Source organism: Salvelinus namaycush, chromosome 18 (genome assembly GCF_016432855.1).
Source record: "Salvelinus namaycush isolate Seneca chromosome 18, SaNama_1.0, whole genome shotgun sequence".
Classification (NCBI taxonomy): Eukaryota; Metazoa; Chordata; class Actinopteri; order Salmoniformes; family Salmonidae; genus Salvelinus; species Salvelinus namaycush.
Window position 1 is genome coordinate 41,945,200 of NC_052324.1, and position 20,471 is coordinate 41,965,670.

A 20,471-nucleotide genomic window follows, 5' to 3' on the forward strand; every position below is an offset into this window, starting at 1 on the left:
ATTAATGACCAAACGCTCGTATTTCTGTGTTATTATGTTATAGTTAAGTCTATGATTTGATATTTGATAGAGCAGTCTGACTGAGCGATGGTAGGCACCAGCAGGCTCGTAAGCATTCATTCAAACAGCACTTTCCTGCGTTTTGCCAGCAGCTCATCGCTGTGCTTCAAGCATTGAGCTGTTTATGACTTCAAACCTATCAACTCCCGAGATTAGGCTGGTGTAACCAATGTGAAATGGCTAGCTAGTTAGCTAAATTTGCAAACATTTCTAAAAACCTGTTCTCACTTCATCATTATGATGGGGTATTGTGTGTAGATTGATGAGGAATAATTTTTATTTAATCAATTTTAGAATAAGGCTGTAACGTAACAAAATGTGGGAAAAGGGAAGAGGCCTGAAAGCTTTTTGAATGCACTGTACACACTGACTCTGTAGTCTACTGTTTGGCATTACGTCAGGAAGGTCATGTTAACACCGTACAGACGGTTTAGTGGTCAGGAGGTTATTGGGACATAATCAGCTTTACCATGTGTTGTTTGGAGAGCAGAGCAAGCCAAGTTAGGACCGGAGCAGCCAGCATACTGGAAGACTGTTAGACAACCTCTGTCCCTTTCTCTTGTTTGTCTCTTTTTCTCTGTCCCTCTGTTTCTCCCTCTCTCCTACTTTCTCTCTTTCTCTTTCCCTCCTCTCTCCCTCTTTACTCCTTCCCCTCTCTCTCTCCTCCTCTCTCTCTTTCCCTCCTCTCTCCCTGTTTACTCCTTCCTCTCCCTCCCCTCTCTCTCTCCTCCTCTCTCTTTCCCTCCTCTCTCCCTCTTTACTCCTTCCTCTCTCTCTCTCTCTCTCTCTCTCTCTCCCTCTCTCCCTCTTTACTCCTTCCTCTCCCTCTCTCTCCCTCTCTCTCTCTCCCTCTCTCTCCCTCTCCCTCTCCCTCTCTCTCTCCCAGTCCATGAGAAGAAGTGTATTAGCAGAGGGGAGTCAGTGGCTCCGGCCAGCCAGTCCAAGCTGTCTCGGGTCAGTAGTGGTTTTGGTCTGTCCAAGCTGACCGGCGCTCGACGCAACAAGAAGGAAAACTCCCTGAACAAGAACAACCTTTCTGTACAGGTACACACACACACACACACACACACACACACAAGTATACACACACACACACGGACACACACACACACACACAAGTATACACACACAACACGCATTCATACTCATGCATGCACACTCACAGCAGCCAGCAGCATACCACCCTGCATACCACCCTGCATACCACTGCTGGCTCGCTTCTGAAGCTAAGCAGGGTTGGTCCTGATTGGTCCCTGGATGGGAGACCAGATGCTGCTGGAAGTGGTGTTGGAGGGCTAGTAGGAGGCACCCTTTCCTCTGGTCTAAAAAAATAATATCCCAATGCCCCAGGGCAGTGATTGGGGACATTGCCCTGTGTAGGGTGCCGTCTTTCGGGTCGGGACGTTAAACGGGTGTCCTGACTCTCTGTGGTCACTAAAGATCCCATGGCTCTTATCGTAAGAGTAGTTGTGTTAACCCCGGTGTTCTGGCTAAATTCACAATCTGCCCCTCATACCATCATGGCCTCCTAATCATCCCCAGCTTACAATTGGCTCCTTCATCCCCCTTCTCTCTCCTGTAACTATTCCCCAGGTCGTTGTTGTAAATGAGAATGTGCTCTCAGTCAATTTACCTGGTAAAATAAGGGTTAAATAAATAAACACACACACCCACACTAACCAGGTAAATTCCTTCCACCAATAGGAGACGTTCCAGTGGATGTTCACCCACATAGCGGTGGTCAGGGACCTGGTGGCCATGCAGTATAAAGAGTACCAGGAGGTAAGAACACTACGGTACTCACAGCGTTGTCTAACAGTACTCACTGCGTTGTCTACTACACTACAGTACTCACAGCGTTGTCTACTACACTACAGTACTCACGGTGTTGTCTACTACAGTACAGTACTCACAGCATTGTCTACTACACTACAGTACTCACAGCGGTGTCTACTACACTACAGTACTCACGGTGTTGTCTACTACAGTACAGTACTCACTGTGTTGTCTACTACAGTACAGTACTCACTGTGTTGTCTACTATACTACATTAATCACTGTGTTGTCTACTACTACACTACAGTACTCACTGTGTTGTCTACTACAGTACAGTACTCACTGTGTTGTCTACTATACTACATTAATCACTGTGTTGTCTACTACTACACTACAGTACTCACTGTGTTGTCTACTACAGTACAGTACTCACTGTGTTGTCTACTACACTACATTAATCACTGTGTTGTCTACTACTACACTACAGTACTCACTGCGTTGTCTACTACAGTACAGTACTCACTGTGTTGTCTAACACTACACTACTCACTGCATTGTCTACTACAGTACAGTACTCACTGTGTTGTCTACTACACTACAGTACTCACTGTGTTGTCTACTACTACACTACAGTACTCACTGCATTGTCTAACACTACAGTACTCACTGCATTGTCTACTACAGTACAGTACTCACTGTGTTGTCTACTACACTACAGTACTCACTGTGTTGTCTACTACACTACAGTACTCACTGTGGTGTCTACTACTACACTACAGTACTCACTGCGTTGTCTAACACTACAGTATTCACTACATTGTCTAACACTACAGTACTCACTGCATTCTAACACTACAGTACTCACTACATAGTCTAACACTACGGTACTCACTATGTTGTCTAACATTACAGTACTCACTGCCATGTCTAAAAGTACTTACTGCATTCTAACACTACAGTACTCACCACTGCATTGTCTAACACTACAGTACTCACTGCATTCTAACACTACAGTACTCACTGCATTCTAACACTACAGTACTCACCACTGCATTGTCTAACACTACAGTACTCACTGCATTCTAACACTACAGTACTCACTGCATTCTAACACTACAGTACTCACTACATAGTCTAACACTACGGTACTCACTGCATTCTAACACTACGATACTCACTGCTTTCTAACACTACAGTACTCGCTACATTCTAACACTACAGTACTCACTACATTGTCTAACACTACAGTACTCACCACTGCATTGTCTAACACTACAGTACTCACCACTGCATTGTCTAACACTACAGTACTCGCTACATTCTAACACTACAGTACTCACTGCATTGTCTAACACTACAGTACTCACTGCATTGTCTAACACTACAGTACTCACTACATTGTCTAACACTACAGTACTCACTGCATTGTCTAACACTACAGTTCTCACTACATTGTCTAACACTACAGTACTCACTACATTGTCTAACACTACGGTACTCACTACATAGTCTAACACTACGGTACTCACTACATAGTCTAACACTACGGTACTCACTACGTTGTCTAACACTACAGTTCTCACTACATTGTCTCTGATAATAATTCCTATCTGATCTCTATATTCTGAACCTGACAGACACATGTAACAATCTGTCTAAACACACAGTACACTCTCTCTCTCTCTCTCTCTCTCTCTCTCTCGCTCTCTCGCTCGCTCTCTCTCTCTCTCTCTCTCTCTCTCTCTCTCTCTCTCTCTCTCTCTCGCTCTCTCGCTCTGTCTCTCTGTCTCTCTCTCCTTCTCTTCCTCCCTTCCCTGTGTCCCTCTCCCCCCCTGTCAGAGGCAGCAGAATGTTCTAAAGTACGTGACAGAGGAGTGGTCATCTATAGAGTATGAGCTGCTGAGAGAGCGGGGCCTCTGGGGCCCCCCCATCGGATCCCACCTGGACAAGTTCCTGCTGGAGATGACGGAGGGGCCCTGTCGCATGAGGAAGAAGATGGTCCGCAATGACATGTTCTACATACATTATCCATACGTCCCCGAGCCTGAACCCAGCGCTAACGGCCAAATACCGGTAAATAACAATGACATGTTCTACATACATTATCCATACGTCCCCGAGCCTGAACCCAGCGCTAACGGCCAAATACCGGTAAATAACAATGACATGTTCTATATACATTATCCATACGTCCCCGAGCCTGAACCCAGCGCTAACGGCCAAATACCGGTAAATAACAATGACATGTTCTATATACATTATCCATACGTCCCCGAGCCTGAACCCAGCGCTAACGGCCAAATACCGGTAAATAACAATGACATGTTCTATATACATTATCCATACGTCCCCGAGCCTGAACCCAGCGCTAACGGCCAAATACCGGTAAATAACAACGACATGTTCTATATACATTATCCATACGTCCCCGAGCCTGAACCCAGCGCTAACGGCCAAATACCGGTAAATAACAATGACATGTTCTATATACATTATCCATACGTCCCCGAGCCTGAACCCAGCGCTAACGGCCAAATACCGGTAAATAACAACGACATGTTCTATATACATTATCCATACGTCCCCGAGCCTGAACCCAGCGCTAACGGCCAAATACCGGTAAATAACAATGACATGTTCTATATACATTATCCATACGTCCCCGAGCCTGAACCCAGCGCTAACGGCCAAATACCGGTAAATAACAATGACATGTTCTATATACATTATCCATACGTCCCCGAGCCTGAACCCAGCGCTAACGGCCAAATACCGGTAAATAACAATGACATGTTCTATATACATTATCCATACGTCCCCGAGCCTGAACCCAGCGCTAACGGCCAAATACCGGTAAATAACAATGACATGTTCTACATACATTATCCATACGTCCCCGAGCCTGAACCCAGCGCTAACGGCCAAATACCGGTAAATAACAATGACATGTTCTACGTACATTATCCATACGTCCCCGAGCCTGAACCCAGCGCTAACGGCCAAATACCGGTAAATAACAATGACATGTTCTATATACATTATCCATACGTCCCCGAGCCTGAACCCAGCGCTAACGGCCAAATACCGGTAAATAACAATGACATGTTCTATATACATTATCCATACGTCCCCGAGCCTGAACCCAGCACTAACCCGCCAAGTACAGGTACTATAATAATGTAGTATTACTGTAATAATACTATAATACTACTATAATAACAACGACGTGTTCTACGTATATTACCCATACGTCCCCGAGCCTGAACCCAGCGCTACCGGCCAAGTACCGGTAAATAACAATGACATGTTCTATATACATTATCCATACGTCCCTGAGCCTGAACCCAGCGCTAACGGCCAAATACCGGTAAATAACAATGACATGTTCTATATACATTATCCATACGTCCCCGAGCCTGAACCCAGCACTAACCCGCCAAGTACAGGTACTATAATAATGTAGTATTACTGTAATAATACTATAATACTACTATAATAACAACGACGTGTTCTACGTATATTACCCATACGTCCCCGAGCCTGAACCCAGCGCTACCGGCCAAGTACCGGTAAATAACAATGACGTGTTCTACGTATATTACCCATACGTAGCGTAACCCGAGCCTGAACCCAGCGCTACCGGCCAAGTACCGGTAAATAACAATGACGTGTTCTACGTATATTACCCATATGTAGCGTAACCCGAGCCTGAACCCAGCGCTACCGGCCAAGTACCGGTAAATAACAATGACGTGTTCTACGTATATTACCCATACGTAGCGTAACCCGAGCCTGAACCCAGCGCTACCGGCCAAGTACCGGTAAATAACAATGACGTGTTCTACGTATATTACCCATATGTAGCGTAACCCGAGCCCAACACAAAGGGCTCTTTACAGATACTAAAGTACTAAAGCATTATGATCGTAAGGACAAGGGACATGTTGTAGTAACCACGTTCAAACACTAGGTTAAAACCATCAAAAGTGCAATGTCGTTGGATAGAAGAAAAAGCTTACCTTATTCTCCCTACTGTTCCAGTATGTGACCTGTACAGTGCAGGAGAGATGGGGGGTTTGTCCTGTCCGTTCGTCACAGCCAATGAATGGAGTCTTTGTGAGCGAAATCATGCTACATGAATTAGCCTCATCAGCCACATGACTCAGCCAAGTTCTCAATCGACCACAAGGGGGAAAAAACCCAAGGACACTTGTCAGAATGGGAGCTATACACAGAGTGTACAAAACATTAGGAACGCCTGCTCTTTCCATGACATAGACTGACCAGGTCAAATGAGGCTGTTCTGAGGGGAAAGGGTGGGAAGGGTGCAACTCAATATTATGAAGGTGTTCCTAATGTTTTGTACACTAAGTGTATGAATGCATATAAACCAACAGTTAGTACTGTTGGGGGGGGACTAAAAGGTAAAGGTCGTGCCACGGTAGTGGTAGAATCATTACACACAGAAAATGTAATTTTTAGTACCTGACTGCAACTATATCTGAAGTCCCAGACTGACCAGTCCTCCTGTAATACTCTGTCCTGCTCCAGTCCAGCTCCTATCCTCCTGTAATACTATGTCCTGCCCCAGCTCAGCTCCTTTCCTCCTGTAATACTCTGTTACTATGTCCTTCTCCAGCCCAGCTCCTATCCTCCTGTAATACTATGTTACTATGTCCTTCTCCAGCCCAGCTCCTATCCTCCTGTAATACTATGTCCTGCTCCAGTCCAGCTCCTATCCTCCTGTAATACTATGTTACTATGTCCTGCTCCAGCCCAGCTCCTATCCTCCTGTAATACTATGTCCTGCTCCAGCCCAGCTCCTATCCTCCTGTAATACTATGTTACTATGTCCTGCTCCAGCCCAGCTCCTATCCTCCTGTAATACTCTGTTACTATGTCCTGCTCCAGCCCAGCTCCTATCCTCCTGTAATACTATGTTACTATGTCCTGATCCAGTCCAGCTCCTATCCTCCTGTAATACTATGTCCTGCTCCAGCCCAGCTCCTATCCTCCTGTAATACTATGTTACTATGTCCTTCTCCAGCCCAGCTCCTATCCTCCTGTAATACTCTGTTACTATGTCCTGCTCCAGCCCAGCTCCTATCCTCCTGTAATACTATGTTACTATGTCCTTCTCCAGCCCAGCTCCTATCCTCCTGTAATACTATGTTACTATGTCCTTCTCCAGCCCAGCTCCTATCCTCCTGTAATACTCTGTTACTATGTCCTGCTCCAGCCCAGCTCCTATCCTCCTGTAATACTCTGTTACTATGTCCTGCTCCAGCCCAGCTCCTATCCTCCTGTAATACTATGTTACTATGTCCTGATCCAGTCCAGCTCCTATCCTCCTGTAATACTATGTCCTGCTCCAGCCCAGCTCCTATCCTCCTGTAATACTATGTTACTATGTCCTGCTCTAGCCCAGCTCCTATCCTCCTGTAATACTCTGTCCTGCTCCAGCCCAGCTCCTATCCTCCTGTAATACTATGTCCTGCCCCAGCCCAGCTCCTATCCTCCTGTAATACTATGTTACTATGTCCTGCTCCAGCCCAGCTCCTATCCTCCTGTAATACTCTGTCCCGCTCCAGTCCAGCTCCTATCCTCCTGTAATACTCTGTCCTGCTCCAGCCCAGCTCCTATCCTCCTGTAATACTATGTTACTATGTCCTGCTCCAGCCCAGCTCCTATCCTCCTGTAATACTATGTCCTGCTCCAGTCCAGCTCCTATCCTCCTGTAATACTATGTCCTGCTCCAGCCCAGCTCCTATCCTCCTGTAATACTATGTTACTATGTCCTGCTCCAGCCCAGCTCCTATCCTCCTGTAATACTATGTCCTGCTCCAGCTCAGCTCCTATCCTCCTGTAATACTCTGTCCTGCCCCAGCCCAGCTCCTATCCTCCTGTAATACTCTGTCCTGCTCCAGCCCAGCTCCTATCCTCCTGTAATACTATGTCCTGCTCCAGTCCAGCTCCTATCCTCCTGTAATACTATGTCCTGCTCCAGCCCAGCTCCTATCCTCCTGTAATACTCTGTCCTGCCCCAGTCCAGCTCCTATCCTCCTGTAATACTCTGTTACTATGTCCTGCTCCAGTCCAGCTCCTATCCTCCTGTAATACTATGTTACTATGTCCTGCTCCAGTCCAGCTCCTATCCTCCTGTAATACTATGTTACTATGTCCTGCTCCAGTCCAGCTCCTATCCTCCTGTAATACTATGTTACTATGTCCTGCTCCAGTCCAGCTCCTATCCTCCTGTAATACTATGTTACTATGTCCTGATCCAGTCCAGCTCCTATCCTCCTGTAATACTATGTCCTGCTCCAGCCCAGCTCCTATCCTCCTGTAATACTATGTTACTATGTCCTGCTCCAGTCCAGCTCCTATCCTCCTGTAATACTATGTTACTATGTCCTGCTCCAGTCCAGCTCCTATCCTCCTGTAATACTATGTCCTGCTCCAGCCCAGCTCCTATCCTCCTGTAATACTATGTTACTATGTCCTGCTCCAGCCCAGCTCCTATCCTCCTGTAATAATATGTCCTTCTCCAGCCCAGCTCCTATCCTCCTGTAATACTATGTCCTGCTCCAGCCCAGCTCCTATCCTCCTGTAACACTATGTTACTATGTCCTGCTCCAGCCCAGCTCCTATCCTCCTGTAATACTATGTTACTATGTCCTGCTCCAGCCCAGCTCCTATCCTCCTGTAATACTATGTCCTGCTCCAGCCCAGCTCCTATCCTCCTGTAATACTATGTTACTATGTCCTGCTCCAGCCCAGCTCCTATCATCCTGTAATACTATGTCCTGCTCCAGTCCAGCTCCTATCCTCCTGTAATACTATGTTACTATGTCCTGCTCCAGCCCAGCTCCTATCATCCTGTAATACTATGTTACTATGTCCTGCTCCAGTCCAGCTCCTATCCTCCTGTAATACTATGTCCTGATCCAGTCCAGCTCCTATCCTCCTGTAATACTATGTTACTATGTCCTGCTCCAGTCCAGCTCCTATCATCCTGTAATACTATGTTACTATGTCCTGCTCCAGCCCAGCTCCTATCCTCCTGTAATACTATGTCCTTCTCCAGCCCAGCTCCTATCCTCCTGTAATACTATGTCCTGCTCCAGCCCGGCTCCTATCAGTGTCCTCCTCTGGTCCCCCTCATGATCCCAGCCTCAGCCCTGAGACTCCTACAGTTAGCATCTGTCTGACAACAGGCTATCGTTGTGTTTACTTGATAGCTACCTACACAAATAGCTAGCTAGAACAAAGTGTTAATAAGATGGAAAAAATAATTTCAAGGATTTAAAAGCAATACAAATAATCTGTTGTCAGACAGATGCTAACTGTAGGAGTCTCAGGGCTGAGGCTGGGATCAGGACATAGTAACATAGCATTACAGGAGGATAGGAGCTGGACTGGAGCAGGACATAGTATTACAGGAGGATAGGAGCTGGGCTGGAGCAGGACATAGTAACAGAGTATTACAGGAGGATAGGATCTGGACTGGAGCAGGACATAGTATTACAGGAGGATAGGAGCTGGACTGGAGCAGGACATAGTATTACAGGAGGATAGGAGCTGGGCTGGAGCAGGACATAGTATTACAGGAGGATAAGAGCTGGGCTGGAGCAGGACATAGTAACAGAGTATTACAGGAGGATAGGAGCTGGGCTGGAGAAGGACATAGTAACATAGTATTACAGGAGGATAGGAGCTGGAGCAGGACAGAGTAACATAGTATTACAGGAGGATAGGAGCTGGGCTGGAGAAGGACATAGTAACAGATTATTACAGGAGGATAGGAGCTGGGCTGGAGCAGGACATAGTAACAGAGTATTACAGGAGGATAGGAGCTGGGCTGGAGAAGGACATAGTAACATAGTATTACAGGAGGATAGGAGCTGGAGCAGGACAGAGTAACATAGTATTACAGGAGGATAGGAGCTGGGCTGGAGAAGGACATAGTAACAGATTATTACAGGAGGATAGGAGCTGGGCTGGAGCAGGACATAGTATTACAGGAGGATAGGAGCTGGACTGGAGCAGGACATAGTAACATAGTATTACAGGAGGATAGGAGCTGGACTGGAGCAGGACATAGTAACATAGTATTACAGGAGGATAGGAGCTGGGCTGGAGAAGGACATAGTATTACAGGAGGATAGGAGCTGGGCTGGAGCAGGACATAGTATTACAGGAGGATAGGAGCTGGGCTGGAGAAGGACATAGTAACATAGTATTACAGGAGGAGAAGGACATAGTAACATAGTATTACAGGAGGATAGGAGCTGGACTGGAGCAGGACATAGTAACAGAGTATTACAGGAGGATAGGAGCTGGGCTGGAGAAGGACATAGTAACATAGTATTACAGGAGGATAGGAGCTGGGCTGGAGAAGGACATAGTAACATAGTATTACAGGAGGATAGGAGCTGGGCTGGAGCAGGACATAGTATTACAGGAGGATAGGAGCTGGGCTGGAGAAGGACATAGTAACATAGTATTACAGGAGGATAGGAGCTGGGCTGGAGCAGGACATAGTAACATAGTATTACAGGAGGATAGGAGCTGGACTGGATCAGGACATAGTGACTTGAACAGACATGTCATTTATACACTATGTGTGAAGCCATAGTTAGAAGTTGGTTAGACAGCCCAAACAGTGGATGCATGGTGGATGCATGGTGGATGGGTGGTGGATGCATGGTGGATGCATGGTGGATGGGTGGTGGATGGGTGGTGGATGGGTAGGGATGCATGGTGGATGGGTGGTGGATGCATGGTGGATGGGTGGTGGATGCATGGTGGATGGGTGGTGGATGGGTAGGGATGCATGGTGGATGGGTGGTGGATGGGTAGGGATGCATGGTGGATGGGTGGTGGATGCATGGTGGATGGGTGGTGGATGGGTAGGGATGCATGGTGGATGGGTGGTGGATGGGTAGGGATGCATGGTGGATGGGTGGTGGATGCATGGTGGATGGGTGGTGGATGGGTAGGGATGCATGGTGGATGCGTGGTGGATGCATGGTGGATGGGTGGTGGATGGGTGGTGGATGGGTAGGGATGCATGGTGGATGGGTGGTGGATGCATGGTGGATGGGTAGGGATGCATGGTGGATGGGTGGATGGTACACCGTGTGTCTACGAGCCTGAGCCTTGCCTTGTCATGTAAGGTCCAATACGGCACCATTTTGGATACAAATCAGATAACTGTTTCACTTGAAACGACTCATTGAACATCTGTGTGGTTTGAGCATTTTGCAAAACATGATTGACACTGAATGGATTTCAATGGACTAATTGAAATCCGCATCAATTAGCTTCCTGTTTTGGGGTGGTTTTATGCTTATTCGTCAGTGTTCTTCATGTCAACAGCCTCCCGTCACTAAGTAACCTCTCCTCTCTTCCTCTCCTCTCTTCCTCTCCTCTCTTCCTCTCCTCTCTTCCTCTCCTCTCTTCCTCCCCTCTCTTCCTCTCCTCCCCCCCATCCAGAAGCCGGTGCGTTACCGCCGAGCGATCAGCTACGACAGTAAGGAGTACTACATGAGACTGCTGTCAGGGAACCCTGGGATGTACCAGCACTCCATAGAGCAGGACACTGAGGGAGAGACCACTCAGCATGAACCTGGAGAGGTGCACGGAGAGGACACCATCGCCAGAGTCAAAGGTAAGACGGACAGAGGACACATAGCAAGACAGTAGAGCTGAGTGATTAGTGCTTTTTGAGGTCGGTTCAGTTTCAGTTAGATTATTTTATTATTATTTATTTTACATTTTTTATTCTGTTTATTATACCACTTTTTCTCCCCAATTTCGTGGTATCCAATTGGTAGTTACAGTCTTGTCTCATCGCTGCAACTCCCGTACGGACTCGGGAGTCCGTGCGTCCCCCGAAACCCAACCAAGCCGCACTGCTTCTTGACACAATGCCCACTTAACCCGGAAGCCATCCGCACCAATGTGTCGGAGGAAACACTGTTACACCAGGCGGTGGTGTCAGCGTGCACTGAGCCCGGCCCGCCACAGGAGTCGCTAGTGCGCAATGGAACAAGGACATCCCTGCCGGCCAAACCCTCCCCTAACCCGGACGACGCTGGGCCAATTGTGCGACGCCCCATTGGTCTCCCGATCGCGGGCCGGCTGTGACAGAGCCTGGACTCAAACCAGGATCTCTAGTGGCACAGCTAGCACTGCGATGCAGTGTCTTAGACCACTGCGCCACTCGGGAGGCCCCTTCAGTGAAATTATCACTATGTATTATGTGGGTTGAATGCTGTAATCCACTCATTTAAATACTTTTGGCAATGTTGTGTAATTGTCACGTCTTCTGCGCTAAAAAATGTAGAACATTGGCCTGTTGAAAACTACAACTCCCTACTACATTGTCACATTGGCCTGTTGAAAACTACAACTCCCTACTACATTGTCACATTGGCCTGTTGGAAACTACAACTCCCTACTACATTGTCACATTGGCCTGTTGGAAACTACAACTCCCTACTACATTGTCACATTGGCCTGTTGGAAACTACAACTCCCTACTACATTGTCACATTGGCCTGTTGGAAACTACAACTGCCTACTACATTGTCACATTGGCCTGTTGGAAACTACAACTCCCTACTACATTGTCACATTGGCCTGTTGGAAACTACAACTCCCTACTACATTGTCACATTGGCCTGTTGGAAACTACAACTCCCTACTACATTGTCACATTGGCCTGTTGGAAACTACAACTCCCTACTACATTGTCACATTGGCCTGTTGGAAACTACAACTCCCTACTACATTGTCACATTGGCCTGTTGGAAACTACAACTGCCTACTACATTGTCACATTGGCCTGTTGGAAACTACAACTCCCTACTACATTGTCACATTGGCCTGTTGGAAACTACAACTCCCTACTACATTGTCACATTGGCCTGTTGGAAACTACAACTCCCTACTACATTGTCACATTGGCCTGTTGGAAACTACAACTCCCTACTACATTGTCACATTGGCCTGTTGGAAACTACAACTCCCTACTACATTGTCACATTGGCCTGTTGGAAACTACAACTGCCTACTACATTGTCACATTGGCCTGTTGGAAACTACAACTCCCTACTACATTGTCACATTGGCCTGTTGGAAACTACAACTGCCTACTACATTGTCACATTGGCCTGTTGGAAACTACAACTCCCTACTACATTGTACAGTTCAGGCTTCATCTGATTTACACTATACAGTGAATTCAGAACGTATTCAGACCCGTTGACTTTTTCCACACCCTTATTCTAAAATGGATTTAATTGTTTTTTTTCCCCTCATCAATCAATACGCCATCTAAAAAATATATATATATACCTTTATTTAACTAGGCAAGTCAGTTAAGAACAAATTCTTATTTTCAACGACGGCCTACCGGGGAACAGTGGGTTAACTGCCTTGTTTAGAGGAAGAACGACAGATTTTTACTTTGTTAACTCAGGGATTTGATCTTGCAACCTTTCGGTTACTAGTCCAACGCTCTAACCACTAGGCTATCTGCCGCCCCATAATAACAAAGCAAAAAAATATATATATAGAATTTTTTTTATATATATCACATTTACATAAGTATTCAGACCCTTTACATAGTACTTTGTTGAAGCACCTTTAACAGCGTTTACAGCCTCGAGTCTTCTTGGGTTTGACGCTACAAGCTTGGCACACCTGTATTTGAGGAGTTTCTCCCATTCTTCTCTACAGATCCTCTCAAGCTCTGTCAGGTTGGATGTAGAGCGTCGCTGCACAGCTATTTTCAGTTCTCTCCAGAGATGTTTGATCGGGTTCAAGTCTGGGCTCTGGCTGGGCCACTCAAGGACATTCAGAGACTTGTCCCGAAGCCACTCCTGCGGTTTCTTGGCTGTGTAATTAGTGTTGTTGTCCTGTTGGAAGGTGAACCTTCGCCCCAGTCTGAGGTCCTGAGTGCTGTGGACCAGGTTTTCATCAAGGATCTCTCTGTACTTTGCTCCGTTCATCTTTCCCTTGATCCTGACTTGTCCCTGCTGCTGAAAAACAGTCCTTAGGTGTCTTTTGGCAAACTCCAACGGACTGTCATGTTCCTTTTACTGAGGAGTGGCTTCTGTCTGGCCACTCTACCATAAAGGCCTGATTGGTGGAGTGCTGCAGAGATTGTTATCCTTCTGGAAAGTTATCCCATCTCCACTGAGGAACTCTGGAGCTCATTCAGAGTGACCGTCGGGTTCTTGGTCACCTCCCCGACCAAGGCCCTTCTCCCCCGATTGCTCAGTTTGGCTGGGCGGCCAGCTCTAGGGAGAGTCTTGGTGGTTCCAAACTTCTTCCATTTAAGAATGATGGAGGCCACTGTGTTCTTGGGACCTTCAATGCTGCAGAAATGTTTTGGTACCCTTCCCCAGATCTGTGCCTCGACACAATCCTGTCTCTGAGCTCTACAGACAATTCCTTCGACCTCATGGCTTGGTTTTTGCTCTGACATGTACTGTCAACTGTGGGACCTTATATAGACAGGTGTGTGCCTTTCCAAATCATGTCCAATCAATTGAATTTACCACAGGTGGACTCCAATCAAGTTGTAGAAACATCTCAAGGATGATCATTGGAAACAGGATGCACCTGGGCTCAATTTCGAGTCTCATAGCAAATGGTCTGAATACTTATGTAAATAAGGTATTTCTTGTTTTTTTTGTCAAAATGCAAACATTTTGAAAAACCCGTTTTCGCTTTGTCATTATGGGGTATTGTGTGTGATTGAGGATTTGTATTTATTTAATAGATTTTAGAATAAGGTTGTAACAAAATGTTGGAAAAGTCAAGGGGTCTGATTACTTTCCGAATGCACTGTATATACAAAAGTATGTGGACACCCCTTCAAATTAGTGGATTTGGCTATTTCAGCCACACCCGTTGCTGACGGGTGTATAAAATTGAGCACACAGCCATGCAATCTCCATAGACAAACATTGGCGGTAGAATGGCCTTACTGAAGAGCTAGGTGACTTTCAACGTGCCACCGTCAGTTAGTCAAATTTCTGCCCTGTTAGAGCGGCCCGGTCAACTGTAAGTGCTGTTATTGTGAAGTGGAAACGTCTAGGAGCAACAACGGCTCGGCCGCGAAGTGGTAGGCCACACAATCTCACAGAACGGGACCACTGAGTGCTGAAGCACGTAGCACGTAAAAATAGTTTGTCCTGCAACACTCACTACAACACTCACTACCGAGTTCCAAACTGTCTCTGAAAGCAACTTCAGCACAAGAACTGTTCTTTGGGAGCTTCATGAAAGGGTTTCCATGGCCGAGCAGCCGCACACAAGCCTAAGATCACCATGCGCAATGCCAAGCGTCGGCTGGAGTGGCGTAAACCTCGCCGCGATTGGACTCTGGAGCAGTGGAAACGCATTCTCTGGAGTGATGAATCACGCTTCACAATCTGGCAGTCTTGCGGACAAATCTGGGTTTGGCGGATGCCTGAAGAACGCTACCTGCCCCAATGCATAGTGCCAACTGTAAAGTTTGGAGGAGGAATAATGGTCTGGGAATGTTTTTCATGGTTCGGGCCCCTTAGTTCCAGTGAAGGGAAATTTTAACGCTACAGCATACAAAGACATTCTAGACAATTCTGTGGCAACAGTTGGGGGAAGGCCCTTTCCTGTTTCAGCATGACAATGCCCCCGTGCACAAAGCGAGGTCCATTCAGAAATGGTTTGTCGAGATCGGTGTAGAAGAACTTCACTGGCCTGCACAGAGCCCTGACCTCAACCCCATCAAACAGCTTTGGGATAACGTGAAACACTGACTGCGAGCCAGACCTTATCGCCCAACATCAGTGCCCGACCTCACTAATCCTCTTGTGGCTGAATGGAATCAAGTTCCCGCAGCAATGTTCCAACATCTAGTGGAAAGCCTTCCCAGAAGAGTGGAGGCTGTTATAGCAGCAATGTTCCAACATCTAGTGGAAAGCCTTCCCAGAAGAGTGGAGGCTGTAATAGCAGCAAAGGGGGGACCAACTCCATATTAATATCCATGATTTTGGAATGAGATGTTCGACGAGCAGGTGTCCACATACTTTTGGTCATATAGTGTATCTCAAGAGAAACTGCGCATTGAGCTCACAGAAGAAAGCAAAAAAAGGAACGAAATGGAATTCAAATAATTGAACCGAAAGATGTTAATCGCTCTGCACCACAAGACACACACACACACACACACACACACACACACACACACACACACACACACACACACACACACACACACATTCGAGACATGAGAAGAGGTCATTCAATTATACTAAAACACAGCTCTCAGAGAGACTGTGAGGAAACTAAACTGCATGTATGACTGGTTTACTGCCTCTATCAAACATCAGTGGGGTAACTATTGCCAGCGTTAAAGGTACTCCACGTTCACACCATCACCAAGGTCATAGTTACTCACACACTTGTTTGTACACACATTTTTCAGATTACATTTATGAAGAGTCAAATGTTCCTCTCCCCTCCAGGTCTGGTGAAGGCCCCTCTGAAGAGGTCACGCTCCACCACGGACAGAGCTGATGAGGAACAAGACCTGCTTCAGGAACAGATCTTAGAGTCAGGAGGACTGGACGAGGAACAGAGGACAGACAACACATCACTGCTACGACTACTGGAGGAGGGAGAGAAGGTAAGAGGACAGGGGAAGGAGGACTGATGGGGAGGAGGAGGACAGACGAGGGGGAGGAGGTCAGACAGGGAGAGGAGGACAGACGGGGGGGTGGAGGACAGACTGGAGGGTGGAGGACAGACGGACGGGGGGAGGAGGACAGACAGGGAGAGGAGGACAGACGGGGGGGTGGAGGACAGACTGGAGGGGGGAGGAGGACTGACTGGGAGGAGGAAGACAGACGAGGGGGAGGAGGTCAGACAGGGAGAGGAGGACAGACGGGGGGGTGGAGGACAGACTGGAGGGTGGAGGACAGACGGACGGGGGGAGGAGGACAGACAGGGAGAGGAGGACAGACGGGGGGGTGGAGGACAGACTGGAGGGGGGAGGAGGACTGACTGGGAGGAGGAAGACAGACGAGGGGGAGGAGGACAGACGGGGGGGTGGAGGACAGACGGGGGTGGAGGACAGACGGGGGGGTGGAGGACAGACGGGGGGGTGGAGGACAGACGGGGGGGAGGAGGACAGACGGGGGGGTGGAGGACAGACGGGGGGGTGGAGGACAGACGGGGGGGTGGAGGACAGAAGGGGGGAGGAGAACAGACGGGGGGAGGAGGACGGACAAGGGGGGACAGATGGGGGGGGGGGAGGACAGACGGGGGGAGGTGGACAGACGGGGGGAGTATGACTGACGGGGGGAGTATGACTGACGGGGGGAGGAGGGGGGACAGACGGGGGGAGGAGGACTGACGGTGGGGAGGAGGACAGACGGGGGGAGGAGGACAGACGGGGGGGAGGAGGACAGACGGGGGAGAGGAGGACAGACGGGAGGGTGGAGGACAGACGGACGGGGGGAGGAGGACAGACAGGGAGAGGAGGACAGACGGGGGGGTGGAGGACAGACGGGAGGGTGCAGGACAGACGGGGGGGTGGAGGACAGACGGACGGGGGGAGGAGGACTGACTGGGAGGAGGAAGACAGACGAGGGGGAGGAGGACAGACAGGGAGAGGAGGACAGACGGGGGGGTGGAGGACAGACGGGGGGTGGAGGACAGAAGGGGGGAGGAGAACAGACGGGGGGAGGAGGACGGACAAGGGGGGACAGATGGGGGGGGGGGAGGACAGACGGGGGGAGGTGGACAGACGGGGGGAGGAGGACAGACGGGGGGAGTATGACAGACGGGGGGGGTGGAGGACAGACGGGGGGGTGGAGGACAGACGGGGGGTGGAGAACAGAAGGGGGGAGGAGAACAGACGGGGGGAGGAGGACGGACAAGGGGGGACAGATGGGGGGGGGGGAGGACAGACGGGGGGGAGGAGGACTGACGGAGGGAGGATGACAGACGGGGGGGTGGAGGACAGACGGGGGGGTGGAGGACAGACGGGGGGTGGAGGACAGAAGGGGGGAGGAGAACAGACGGGGGGAGAAGGACGGACAAGGGGGGACAGATGGGGGGGGGGGAGGACAGACGGGGGGAGGTGGACAGACGGGGGGAGGAGGACAGACGGGGGGAGTATGACTGACGGGGGGAGGAGGACGGACAAGGGGGGACAGATGGGGGGGAGGAGGACAGACGGGGGGAGGAGGACAGACGGGGGGAGGAGGACTGACGGTGGGGAGGAGGACTGACGGTGGGGAGGAGGACTGACGGTGGGGAGAAGGACTGACGGGGGGAGGAGGACAGACGGGGGGGAGGAGGACAGACGGGGGAGAGGAGGACAGACGGAGGGAGGATGACAGACGGGGGGGTGGAGGACAGACGGGGGGTGGAGGACAGACGGGGGTGGAGGACAGAAGGGGGGAGGAGAACAGACGGGGGGAGGAGGACGGACAAGGGGGGACAGATGGGGGGGGGAGGACAGACGGGGGGAGGTGGACAGACGGGGGGAGGAGGACGGACAAGGGGGGACAGACGGGGGGAGGTGGACAGACGGGGGGAGGAGGACAGACGGGGGGAGTATGACTGACGGGGGGGAGGAGAACAGACGGGGGGAGGAGGACGGACAAGGGGGGACAGATGGGGGGGAGGAGGACAGACGGGGGGAGGAGGACTGACGGTGGGGAGGAGGACTGACGGTGGGGAGGAGGACTGACGGTGGGGAGAAGGACTGACGGTGGGGAGGAGGACAGACGGGGGGAGGAGGACAGACGGGGGGGAGGAGGACAGACGGGGGAGAGGAGGACAGATGGACAGGGGGAGGAGGACGTGGTTTATTCTGGGGTCCTAACAAGCCTCAATGTTTGTAACCAGGAATATAACCATTATGTTGTATCACCAGATCCAGCACATGTACCGGTGTGCGCGGGTGCAGGGTCTGGACACTAGCGAGGGGCTGCTCCTGTTTGGGAAGGAGCACTTCTATGTCATAGATGGTTTCACCATGACCGTCAGCAGAGAGATCAGAGACATCGAGACGCTGCCCGCCAAGTGAGTTTATTAACCTTTTCTATAGTCCTTAATGAACACCTAACTATAACCCCCTTATTCACCCTTCATAACCCTTCATAACCCTTCATAACTATCACTCCTGATTCAACTTAACCAAGTGCTTAGTTTATTAGTTGAATCGTGTGCTTTTGATGGACCAGCTTTAATATTGCAAATGTTGTTTTTTTATAAATAAATAAATATATATATTTTTTAAATATATTTTCCTTTACTATTTTCTCCTAACTCTACCACCCCTCCCCTAATGGGAGTATACTAATGGACAACAACACTTAGGCTTCTACTTCCAGTTTATACATACTATATACATTTTACATTAGTTATCTTCTTTTTTTTTAAATGTTTTGTCCCACCCAATCTCCGAACGCTATCCAGTTTTGATCTATATTTGCCATATATGTTTGCTGGTTCATATATACGGTGCATTCAGGAAAGCATTTAGACCTCTTCCGTTTTCCCACATTTTGTTACGTTACAGCCTTATTCTAAAATGGATTAAATCAAAATTGTTCCTCATCAATCTACACATAATACCCCATAATGATAAAGTGAAAAACAGAAATACCTTATTTACATAAGTATTCAGACCCTTTGCTATTAGACTTGAAATTGAGCTCAGGTGCATCCTGTTTCCATTGGTCATCCTTGAGATGTTTCTACAACTTGATTGGAGTCCATCTGTAGTAAATTCAATTGATTGGACATGATTTGGAAAGGCACACACCTGTCTATATAAGGTCCCACAGTTGACAGTGAATGTCAGAGCAAAAACCAAGCCATGAGGTCGAAGGAATTGACCGCAGAGCTTCGAGACAACATTGTGTCGAGGCACAGATCTGGGGAAGGGTACCAAAACATTTCTGCAGCATTGAAGGTCCCCAAGAACACAGTGGCCTCCATCATTCTTCAATGGAAGAAGTGTGGAACCACCAAGACTCTCCCTAGAGCTGGCCGCCCGGCCAAACTGAGAAATCGGGGGAGAAGGGCCTTGGTCGGGGAGGTGACCAAGAACCCAATGGTCACTCTGAGAGAGCTCCAGAGTTCCTCAGTGGAGATGGGAGAACCTTCCAGAAGGACAACCATCTCTGCAGCACTCCACCAATCAGGCCTTTATGGTAGAGTGGCCAGACAGAAGCCACTCCTTAGTAAAAGGCACATGACAGCCCGCTTGGAGTTTGCCAAAAGACACCTAAAGACTCTCAGACCATGAGAAACAAGATTCTCTGGTCTGATGAAACCAAGATTGAACTCTTTGGCCTGAACGTCAAGCGTCACGTCTGGAGGAAACCAGGCACCATCCCTACGGTGAAGCATGGTGGTGGCAGAATCAAGCTGTGGGGATGTTTTTCAGCGGCAGGGACTGGGAGACTAGTCAGGATCGAGGGAAAAATGAACAGAGCAAAGTACAGAGAGATCCTTGATGAAATCCTGCTCCAGAGCGCTCAGGACCTCAGACTGGGGTGAAGGTTCACCTTCCAACAGGACAACGACCCTAAGCACACAGCCAAGACAACGCAGGA

General features: G+C 48.8%; 1 protein-coding gene across 1 annotated transcript in view; it reads left to right on the forward strand.

Annotated features, from left to right (window-relative positions):
* The window catches only part of wdfy3 (WD repeat and FYVE domain containing 3), a 107,882-nt gene that overhangs the window by 35,553 nt on the left and 51,858 nt on the right, over positions 1-20,471 (forward strand). Inside the window, exons 18-23 of the mRNA XM_039013013.1 lie at positions 947-1,104; positions 1,765-1,842; positions 3,676-3,909; positions 11,335-11,509; positions 16,362-16,522; positions 18,782-18,930. Of these exons, the coding sequence (XP_038868941.1) occupies positions 947-1,104; positions 1,765-1,842; positions 3,676-3,909; positions 11,335-11,509; positions 16,362-16,522; positions 18,782-18,930 (955 nt within the window). The remainder of the gene's footprint in view (positions 1-946; positions 1,105-1,764; positions 1,843-3,675; positions 3,910-11,334; positions 11,510-16,361; positions 16,523-18,781; positions 18,931-20,471) is intronic.